Raw genomic sequence first — 12,222 nt, 5'->3', positions numbered from 1 at the left:
TATCTATCTATCTATCTATCTATCTATCTATCATTTTACTTGAATTGGTGACTGAAACTGAAAGCTAAATAAATGTTTTAGTGGATAAAGCTGTGTCTGTTTGCTTAATTGGTTAATGTCACTTAAAACAAGGTTACTTAACTCTTCTGACTAATTTTTAAATTTGATAATTTAATGGTTTTGTCATATTTATTTTTCTCTATCAGGCAAAACCTAGTTTTCTAGTGTAACACTATTATAAAGTTTCATTTGTTGACTGATGTATTAACTAACATTAACTATGAGCAATACATTTGATACAGTATTTATTAAACTTGGTTAGTTAAGGTACGTTGTTTGTTCTTGTTAGTTCACTGATGTTAACAAATACAGCTTTAACTTAAGAACAGCAAGTGCGACTAACCGTGTTAAGAGACGTTTGTATTCTCAAAAATAATTGTAATCTGTTTTTGATTATTGATAAACTAAGACCTAAACGTGCGGTGGTGATTACGTCAGTAAGCCATTTTGAAGGTACTTTCGAAAGTAATTTAAAATAATATTCTTTACATCGTTAACGCTGTTTTTACATTGGATGAATTTCAATTGGTTTTATAGGATTATGTGTTTAATTTATCGCTTTCTATTAATCTATAGGCCAATAGCGATTAAGAGTATGGCGGAACAGCCAGTTTTCGCTAAACCTTTTGTCACGCCCCCTACCTTTCTTTCCACCAATGAGAAACCTTTTGACACGCCCACCTTTTGCCACGCCCATTGCTCCAGGCTGCAGTTACCCCTACTTGTGTCTGTGACCTACATAATATAGCATATTTGTGATTTTGCTGTAAACATGTTTTATAATGCATAACTAACAGGGGAGCTCCATTAAGTACACGACTCAATAGAGGATTTACATAAACCATACTTCTTGAAGAGTATTACTAAATGTCTATTTATCATCTGACAGGATAGTCTTTGATAAGTATTGCAGATGAGCACATTTAACAGACATGAATTCAAGGTGTCTGAGTGAGGTGTGTGTGATATTGTGTAGAATTCACTTTTGTCAACACTGCTATGGATGAGTGTGAGTCATGTAAACAAACAAATCTACGTAAAGTAACTAAACATAAGTTATCTATTTTATTTGTCCATTTGCAATATTGATAATTTAAGGAACATTTGTGTTGGATAAAAAGCGAGTTACATCAGTGACTAACTCAACATGTGAATGTAGTATATCAGATAAATCAGAGAGGAGACTGACTCTTGTCTGGATGTTACAGGGACAGATGAGACACACGTGTGTTTATCTGCTGCAGAGACAAGGAATGCTGCCATCAAAAGATTTGTGTAAGTACACTACATAAATAAATGAAACACTTTAAATCTTAAGTTGTATTTTATTTTAATTAATTTAATTAATTAATTAATTAAGATCTTTTGTGGTGGAGCAGGACCTGCAAGGAAAGGTGAAAAAAGGGAAAACCTGACACAAAAGAATAATGTAATGCCTTTTTGTATTCTGTATGTGTGTTTTTGTAGAACATGAATGTTATGTCTGCATCAATATGCTAGTATAACACTAATTATATTTACTTCTTTCGGGAACAAATGTGACATACGGAGAGTAGAGGGAAACAACTTGTTCTTCATTTATTGCTTGTCAGCATCAGCTCAACAACAACAAACCTGGAGCGCCCTCCAGTGGCAACCGGTAATATTGAATTAACCAAAATACATCACAATTTCTCCCCTCTTAATCAAATTCCCATATCTCCCAAATTATCAAAACACAGGAATTCAACATAACGTATGACAGTAACGTTAACACTTATGTAACTGAACACTGTTAGTTGGTGTCACTTCAGATGAATGCAAACTCAGTTATGAGGTATACAACACAGATCTAACATAGTCTTATATATATATATTTTCCTTTTGAATTGCCCAAACCTTAAATGTCTCTACTCAAGAACACTTTACAAATTGAGTCTGTTAGGTGGTTTGCGGACCCGAACAGGAAACCTCCTAACACCTTGAGAAGAAATATTGGATAATTCGGAGAGCTTTGTTTCACCTTGGTCTGAAGCACCCATATTTGTTTCACTGACCGGCGAAGACAATTGCTGTCCAGCATTGTCTGGTATCTGCGGCGGAATGTCCACTGATTGAGGTAATTCTGTGGCCTCGGAAATTTCCGGATGACAGCCTAACATCTGATCAGTATGTCTTTTCCAGATTTGCAAATTTCCCACCTCCACAGTATAGGACACTGGTCCTGTCTGAGAGGAAACAGTACCAGTTTTCCACTTTTCCTCTCCGCGCCGATAATCCCGAACCAGCACTGAGTCACCGACATCAAACTCTCTGTGTTTGGAGTGAACAGACCGGTAAGAACACTGGGTCTTCTGTGCCTGATCAACAACATTAGCCACACTAGGTTTCAGTAAATCCAGGCGTGTTCGCAATCTGCGATGTAAGAACAACATAGCAGGAGTTTCTCTGGTTGTGCTGTGTGGGGTATTTCTGTACTGTAGCAAGAAGGCATCCAGTCTCTGCTGCAATGATATTGGCTCTTTGTAAGCTTTCAGAGAACGTTTAAATGTCTGCACAAAACGCTCCGCTAGCCCATTTGTGGCGGGGTGGAATGGGGCAGAGCGCACATGTTTCACTCCATTCGCTTTTAGAAAAGAGCCAAACTCATCTGATGTCAGTTGTGGGCCATTGTCGCTTACCAGAGTTTCAGGTATGCCATAACGACTGAATAAGCCTCTCAATACTTGAATGGTCTTAGATGATGTTGTGGAATCCATCACGTGAACTTCTGGCCATTTTGAGTGAGCATCGACAACCACCAGGAACATCCGCCCCTCAAATGGACCAGCAAAGTCGATGTGAATACGCTGCCAAGGAGCTCCGGGCCATGGCCAAGGATGTAAAGGTGAGAGGCAGGGAGATTTCTGGTTTTTCTGGCATGACAAGCAGGTTTTGGATTTCTCTTCAATTTGTGAGTCAATACTGGGCCACCAGATGTAGCTTCGTGCTAGCGCTTTCATTTTCACTACACCTGGGTGTCCCACATGCAAATCCTCCAAGACTCTTTGTCTAAGGTTGGGTGGAACAATAACTCTCTGTCCCCACATTAAACAGTCCTGCATTAAAGATAGCTCCCCTTTTCTGATGATGAATGGTGTCAATGCATTATCAGAGTCCTTGGTGGATGGAAACTGCCCCGAGGACACCATCTCCACCACACGAGAAAGAACAGGGTCTGCTCTGGTTCCTTTGCGAATGTCTGCACTACACACCGGTAGAGCTTCCACGTGGTTAATGAGGTAAGTATCCACTGAATCCTTTTTGTCCTTGTGCAACACAGGCAATGGCAAACGGGATAATCCATCAGCGTTTCCATGGTCGCTGCCACTTTTATACTGGATTGTGTAATTGTGTGCTGCAAGTAAAAGAGCCCACCTCTGGAGTCTCGCAGCAGCCATGGATGGAGTGGCTTTACTAGGGCTGAGGATGGTAGTAAGTGGACGGTGGTCAGTCAATAAGGTAAAATGGCGTCCGTAAAGGTAAGTATGGAATTTTCTGACTCCAAAAATGATTCCTAGTGCTTCACGTTCTAGCTGTGCATAGTTCTGCTCCGACTTGCTCAAAGTTCGAGACGCAAACGCTATCGGTCTCTCCTGACCGTCAGGCATCACATGGGAGAGCACAGCTCCTACCCCGTAGGGTGAAGCATCACAAGCCAAACGAACTGGGAGTCTTTGATCATAGTGGGTGAGCACACTCGGAGTCAACAATTTAGCTTTGGCCCCCTGGAAAGATTTCTCACACTCCGGAGCCCAGTTCCATTTAATGTCCTTATGCAGCATTGCATTTAATGGCTGAAGAATTGTGGCTAGATTCGGAACAAATCTTGCATAATAATTTATCAGTCCCAGAAAAGATCGAAGCTGGCTAACATTAACTGGAACTGGTGCCTCTGCAATAGCACGCAGCTTGTCTGGAGACTTGTGGAGTCCTGCTGCGTCAATCACATGTCCCAGATACTCCAGCGAACTCTTGAAAAACTCGCTTTTCTCTGGTTTCACACGAAGGCCAAACTTCTCCAGCCGACTCAGTACTGCTTCAAGGTTTGCCAGGTGATGAACATCATCTTTTCCTGTGACCAGGATATCGTCCAGGAAACAATGCACGTATGGAAGCCCCTGAAGTACTTGCTCCATCCCCCTTTGGAATATTGAAGGTGCCGATGTTATTCCAAAAGGTAATCTATTATACGAAAACATGCCCTTGTGAGTAGTTATCGTGAGGTATTTGCGGGAGTTCACATTAACTGGCACTTGCAGGTAAGCGTGCGATAGATCTAGCTTGCTAAATCGCTGCCCTCCGGCCAATGATGCGAATAAATCCTCAATCCGTGGTAACGGATAATGTTCCACACAAAGTGCTGGGTTTACGGTTATTTTGAAGTCTCCACAAATTCTCACGTTGCCACCCTTCTTGACTACTGGCACGATGGGGGTTGCCCATTCACTGAACCGAACAGGTGAAATAATTCCTTGCTTCACTAGGCGATCTAACTCTGCTTCCACCTTAGGTCTGATTGCATATGGCACCACACGTGCTTGGAAGAATTTTGGCTGATGTCCTGGTTTCAGATTTAAGGTCGCTTCAAATCCATTGAATGTTCCCAAGTCATCACTGAACACTTTTGCATATTTTTTTAGGAGAGAATCCAGAGTCTTTTCATTTGTCTGGTGTACTGCTCTCACCGTTTTAATTTCACGCCAGTTAAGACGAATTCTACGGAGCCATTCTCGCCCAAAAAGTGGCGCCGTATCACCTTTTACTACATACAGGGGTAGTCGAGCACTTTGTTTGTTCAACTTCACGCGCACCTTGATGACACCCTCTGGCGAAATTACTTCACCCGTGTAAGTCTTAAGTACAATACTTGTGTGGCGCAATCGAATATGGCTCAGCTTAGCTCTGTACAGTTCACTTGAAATGAGAGAAACCGCTGCTCCCGTATCCACTTCCATGTCTATCGGCAGCCCTTCAATTTTATTCACTCGTGAAGTATCATCAAGTACTGCTGTCACTTTGTGCAGTGTCAACTCAGCATCAGTATCTGAGGTTGTGTCATCGTCACTTTCCACATTAACATCCATCTTATGAATTCGTCTTTTCTTCATCTGATCCTTATTTTTCATGAATTTCCCCTTGACTGCAGTTTTAGGTCCTTTGTCACCCATTTTCTTACTTTTACACATCCGTGAAATGTGACCTCTCCTGGCACAATTGTGACACTGTTGTTCCTTATAGAAACATTCACTTTCCATGTGATTGGACTTCCCACACCGGTAACATTTCTCTCTGGACGACGCTGATGATAGGGACATTGCATTAACTTTCAATGCGTTACTCAAGTGCTGTGATTCCCTAGACACAGCTTCCATTGACATCGCTATGTCCACAGCCTTTTGGTACGTGAGAGTCATTTCTGTCAACAACTTCCTTTGTATTGACTCGCTACTCAACCCGCACACCAGTCTGTCCCGCAGCGCGTCATTCAAATTATCGCCAAACTCACAGTTCTCCGCTAATCTCTTCAACACAGCCACGTATTGAGCGATACTCTCACCCTCTGCTTGATTTCGTTTGTGAAATCGAAATCTCTCCGCAATTACAATGGGCTTGGGGGTAAAATGTGCTTGCAATGTGCTCACAATGTCATTGTAATCCATAGCCCCAGGTTTAGCTGGTGCGATGAGACTGCGTAACAGTCCGTATGTTGGTGCCCCCATGACACTGAGAAACACTGATACTTTTTTCTCATTACTGATGTCATTCGCCTCCACAAAATGCCCAAATCTTTCTACATACGTGGACCATTGTTCCCTCGCTTCCTCGAATGCTTCAACGTGTCCGATGATTGCAGCCATGCTGTACACTTGATCGCCAGCTTGATAATGGCAGTGGGAACTTTGTGCTCGTCGCCAATTTATGTTATGTCTGCATCAATATGCTAGTATAACACTAATTATATTTACTTCTTTCGGGAACAAACGTGACATACGGAGAGTAGAGGGAAACAACTTGTTCTTCATTTATTGCTTGTCAGCATCAGCTCAACAACAACAAACCTGGAGCGCCCTCCAGTGGCAACCGGTAATATTGAATTAACCAAAATACATCACAATGAATATGTCTGTAGACTGGTGTGTGCACTGAGGATGGAGAAGACCACAGCATCATCCTGGAAATGATCGAGAGTCACAGATGAGACGCTCCCTTACTCCACCTGCCCTTTACTGTCTCATCAGGACCAGATGCTGCTGTGGTGTCTTCATCCTCAGTGACCCCAGAGCCAGTGAGAGCATCTAGAGCAGTGGTCTCCAACATGGTGCCCGCGGGGAGTCTCTGAGTCGCCCGCCGAGCACGTTCTATAAATAGCCTGAATTGTAATCTTTCATTTTTTTTATGATAATGGCATAAAATGAGAAAATAACTATTGGTGACATTTCATATACCATTAAAACATAATAAAATAATTCAATAATTTAAAATATTTAGAATCTGCACGTCTCTCTATCTCTCTCTTTCTGCGTCTCGTGCGCGCACCTCTCTCTCTCTCTCTCTCTCTCTCGCTCTTCGTCTCGCGCGCGCGCACCTCTCTGTCTCTCTCTCTCGCTCTGCGTCTCGTGCGTGCACCTCTCTTGTTCTCTCTGCGTATCGCGCGGCAGAGGAGCAGCGTTTTAATTTAGTTAAACACAGATAAGGGCGTAGATTTGGTTTGAACATTGGGGGGGTTGAACGTTGTATGATGCCCGTTATTTTTTTCAAAAAAAATGTTTTTTTATGTGTATTGTTATTGGATATTTTATTTCTTCCTATCTATCTATCTATCTATCTATCTATCTATCTATCTATCTATCTATCTATCTATCTATCTATCTATCTATCTGGCAACATGCTTTAACTGATTACAAATTCAACATATAGAAATATGAAAGAGACAACATTTAGACATTTATTTTAAGATCTTTACATTCCACCTTAATGCATTTAAAAAAAAATTCTAAAGGGAAACACATCTTTAAAACATTAAAGGCATTAATGTATAGCCTAACTTTACAAAACTGCTGTTTTTCTATACTGTTTCCTATTTTATTTTATTGATTGAATGGCATCTTCTTTACCTGATCACCTGCTCCTCCTCTCCCTCTGCTGACTTTTCTACCCTGCTGCTATATTTACCTCGAATCTATTATAAAAACATGTTTAGAGATTATACACCTCATAACGTTATGAAATTTGTGTATAATCATCATTCATAAAATTCTAACATAGTAGAGATTATCAAAAGAAAGAAATGAAGTATTGAAACCGCCAGTAGGCGCCAGTGTTTCACTGTTTTAATGAGTTAGCCACTTAAATCGTTAATTCATCCAATTCGTTCAAAAGTCAGATTAATTTAGTAAGAAAACAAACACCGATGTGAATACTTTTGTCGTTGATAATTACAGACACTATTGAAAAATATACTAGCAAAACAGACAGCTGCTTTGGTAACTTGTTATACTGATAGTTATAGCTAAATACATTGCAATGGATTAGCTAGCTAAAATATATGTGGTGTGTACTAACTATTACACAATATTCTCATGATGTGCAGCGCTTCTCTTCATTTTTGGCGTTAACATTAACCGTGTGCTCTCCCATTCAAACACCACTCGCTTGTTTTGGTGAAAGTGCGACTCATTGGTTGGGCGTTACCAATCGGTTCAATGGAGGGGGAGTATTTTTTGTCTGATTTATTATGACATACTCATATTTGATTAGGAACAAAATTATTTTTACAAAATAAATGAATTCTATTATTTCATATTATATTTTTCATTTGATCTACTGTGATTTTCATGTTGAAATAATGGGGGGGTTGTAACTGATGGATTTGAATATTGGGGGGTTACCTCCCCCCCATCCCCCCCATAAACTACGCCCCTGAACACAGATATTATGTTGCTTTTCTAATTTTACATGCAAGTATGTAAAGTATATCATTCAGTCACTATTTCATATTTATGCCGTTGTATCGCGAATATAAGACGACCCCCCATTTTTTAGGACATAAAAGCCTATTTTTAGGACAAAAAAACTTGTCTTATATTCGGGTATATACGGTAATTATATATTCAATAGTCATATTTAACAATATTACAGTTTGTTGTTGTATTTTTCAAAACTTGAAACTTGAAACTTGTGTGTGTGTGTGTGTGTGTGTGTGTGTGTGTGTGTGTGTGTGTGTGTGTGTGTGTGTGTGTGTGTGTGTGTGTGCGTGCCTATATCAAACAAGTAGCCCTCAAGACTATTTTATCCCTTCAGGGAGCCCTCACTCACAAAAAGGTTGGAGACCCCTGATCTAGAGAAAGATTTTGGTAAAGTTTGTTTGGCTGGTTACTGTTTAAACAATGAAGGCTGGGAGCTAGTGCCCTATGCCATCCTCCGTAAGGATAAATCTTTTGTCTTTCATATTTAGTTGCTCTGAAGGTGAAGGAAACTCTTTACAGAATGTTTAGGATTAACTCAGTGATTTTACACAGAATATATTTAATTTTGAGGTGCAACTGTGTGGATTTGTTCTTCTTTTCCTGAAACACTTGTTCACCGATGCTTTTACTCTAAGGTTACTTCCAAATCATGGTTTGATATTTGTTAAATTAACACACATCTTGTCTTTATCTGTCAATGCTGTCTGACCATTCTCAGTCCTTGCATGGGCCCATGGAAAGAAGTATGAATTCATTAAGCCTTTTAGTCTGCTCACAAACTTCTTCAAAGTTTATTGCATTCACACAGTTGCATTGCAAGGGGTGGTGTTTTAGTTTATCCAGTGAGATATGGATTACATCTGTGTTGAGTATGAGCCAAAACAACAAGTTAGCTGAGGTAAGCATATAGTCAGCAAATATTGGACATATAAGGAATAATATTGGCAGTAGAACACTTCAACTTTCAGTAAAGGACAAACTAAGTGGAAAAAAATGAAAGTCCCCCTTTAATATATTCCATTGTGAGTTTGTGAAAATGTTTTAGAGGGATTTTAAAGGGATACTACACCCCAAAATGAAAATTGTGTCATTAATCATTTACCGCCATGTCATTCCAAACCCGTAAAAGCTTTTGTTCGTCTTTGGAACATAATTTAAGATATTTCGGATGAAAACTGGGAGGCTTGTGACTGTCCCATAGACTGCCAAGTAAATAAAAGTGTCAAGATCCAGAAAAGGTATGAAAAGTCTTTGTCAGAATAGTCCATCTGACATCAGACGTGCAATCTAGGTTATAAGAAGCAACGGGAACACTTTTCGTAAGCTAAAAAAAAACAAAGATAATGACATTATTTAGTAATTCCTTTGTAAACGGTCTCCTCTGTGTCTCTCAATATCCCTGTGGCGAGGCTGACACAGACGAGCATACGTGATATGGAGGGACACAGAGGAGACCGCTTACAAAGGAACTGTTATTTACTTCGCTGGCTGTTATTAAGCCTCTCATCAAAAAACCACAACTTGACCCCAAAGAACTAGTTAATTATAGACCAATCTCGAATCTCCCTTTTCTGTCCAAGATACTAGAAAAGGTGGTATCCTCACAATTATATTCCTTCTTAGAGAAAAATGGTATATGTGAGGATTTCCAGTCAGAATTTAGACCGTATCATAGTACTGAGACTGCTCTCCTTAGAGTTACAAATGATCTGCTCTTATCATCTGATCGTGGGTGTATCTCTCTATTAGTTTATTGGATCTTAGTGCTGCGTTTGACACAATTGACCACAACATTCTTTTGCATAGACTTGAACACTTTGTTGGCATCAGTGGAAGTGCATTAGCATGGTTGAAATCGTACTTATATGACCGCCATCAGTTCGTAGCAGTGAATGAAGATGTATCCTATCGATCACAAGTGCAGTATGGAGTACCTCAAGGCTCAGTACTAGGGCCGCTACTCTTCACGCTTTATATGTTACCCTTGGGAGATATCATCAGGAAACATGGTGTTAGCTTTCACTGTTATGCTGATGATACTCAGCTCTATATTTCTTCGCAGCCCGGTGAAACACACCAATTTGAAAAACTAATGGATTGCATAGTCGATATAAAAAACTGGATGACGAGTAATTTCTTACTGCTAAATTCTGAAAAAACAGAGGTGTTAATTATAGGACCTAAAACCTCCGCTTGTAATAACCTAGAACACTGTCTAAGACTTGATGGTTGCTCTGTCAATTCTTCGTCATCAGTTAGGAACCTAGGTGTGCTATTTGATCGCAATCTTTCCTTAGAAAGCCACGTTTCTAGCATTTGTAAAACTGCATTTTTCCATCACAAAAATATATCTAAATTACGGCCTATGCTCTCAATGTCAAATGCAGAAATGTTAATCCATGCATTTATGACCTCAAGGTTAGATTATTGTAATGCTTTATTGGGTGGTTGTTCTGCACGCTTAGTAAACAAACTACAGCTAGTCCAAAATGCAGCAGCAAGAGTTCTTACTAGAACCAGGAAGTATGACCATATTAGCCCGGTCCTGTCAACACTGCACTGGCTCCCTATCAAGCATCGTATAGATTTTAAAATATTGCTTATTACTTATAAAGCCCTGAAGGGTTTTGCACCTCAGTATTTGAATGAGCTCCTTTTACATTATAATCCTCCACGTCCGCTACGTTCTCAAAACTCAGGCAATTTGATAATACCTAGAATATCAAAATCAACTGCGGGCGGCAGATCCTTTTCCTATTTGGCGCCTAAACTCTGGAATAACCTACCTAACATTGTTCGGGAGGCAGACACACTCTTGCAGTTTAAATCTAGATTAAAGACCCATCTCCTTAACCTGGCATACACATAACATACTAATATGCTTTTATTATCCAAATCTGTTAAAGGATTTTTAGGCTGCATTAATTAGGTAAACCGGAACCGGAAACACTTTCCATAACACCCTATGTACTTGCTACATCATTAGAAGAATGGCAACTACGCTAATATTTGTCTGTTTCTCTCTTGTTCCGAGGTCACCGTGGCCACCAGATCCAGTCTGTGTCCAGATCAGAGGGTCACTGCAGTCACCCGGATCCTGTACGTATCCAGACCAGATGGTGGATCAGCACCTAGAAAGGACCTCTACATCCCTGAAAGACAGCGGAGACCAGGACAACTAGAGCCCCAGATACAGATCCCCTGTAAAGACCTTGTCTCAGAGGAGCACCAGGACAAGACCACAGGAAACAGATGATTCTTCTGCACAATCTGACTTTGCTGCAGCCTGGAATTGAGCTACTGGTTTCGTCTGGTCAGAGGAGAACTGGCCCCCCAACTGAGCCTGGTTTCTCCCAAGGTTTTTTTCTCCATTCTGTCGCCTCTGGCTTGCTTAGTTGGGGACACTTCATCTACAGCGATATCGTTGACCTGATTGCAAATAAATGCACAGACACTATTTAACTGAACAGAGATGACATAACTGAATCCATGATGAACTGCCTTTAACTATCATTTTTGCATTATTGACACTGTTTTCCTAATTAATGTTGTTCAGTTGCTTTGACGCAATGTATTTTGTTTAAAGCGCTATATAAATAAAATAAAGGTGACTTCGCAGTCTATGCAACAGTCTCAGCCTCCCGGTTCTCATCCAAAATATCTTAAAGACGAACAAAGCTTTTACAGCTTTGGAATGAAAATTTTCATTTTGGTGTGGAGTGTCCCTTTAAGTACTTAAAAAAACCCTTAAATAGAAAGTCTGACACACTTTGCCTCTCTATTTAAAAATATGTATTAGTTAAGTGTATTTTTATTTGATGTGTTTTGTACTTCTGTTGATCCTTTGTTTTTCTCTTCCCTCATTGTTGCTATTTTTGTTGTGAGTATGATAATGATTATATTTATGATGATTATTTGTATAATTTATGCCGCATGTGCCTTATGTTGCTGGATGTTCCCTGTCTTATGTACAGTTTGCAATAAATTATAATAATACTTATGATAATAAAAAATATTTCCTCTGAGCCACATGGAGTACTTTAGGATGGATTTACGCTCTTTTAATGGACTTCGATTTAAATGTTGAATATCACCACCCATTCACTGCCATTATAAAGCTTGGAGGAGCCAGGACATGTTTTAATATAACTCAGTTTCTATTCGTCTGAGAGAA

General features: G+C 39.9%; 1 protein-coding gene across 1 annotated transcript; it reads right to left on the bottom strand.

The window, feature by feature from the left end:
* Window positions 1–1,964: 1,964 nt before the first annotated feature.
* On the bottom strand, window positions 1,965–5,939 carry LOC132148724 (uncharacterized protein K02A2.6-like). The gene has a single exon (XM_059557425.1). It carries the CDS (start codon window positions 5,937–5,939, stop codon window positions 1,965–1,967), a length of 3,975 nt encoding a protein of 1,324 aa, XP_059413408.1.
* Between the last annotated feature and the right edge of the window lie 6,283 nt (window positions 5,940–12,222).

The sequence above is a fragment of the Carassius carassius genome, chromosome 9 (genome assembly GCF_963082965.1).
Source record: "Carassius carassius chromosome 9, fCarCar2.1, whole genome shotgun sequence".
NCBI lineage: Eukaryota > Metazoa > Chordata > Actinopteri > Cypriniformes > Cyprinidae > Carassius > Carassius carassius.
Note: the sequence above shows the minus strand (reverse complement) of the source record. Positions and strands in the feature narration are given on the sequence as shown.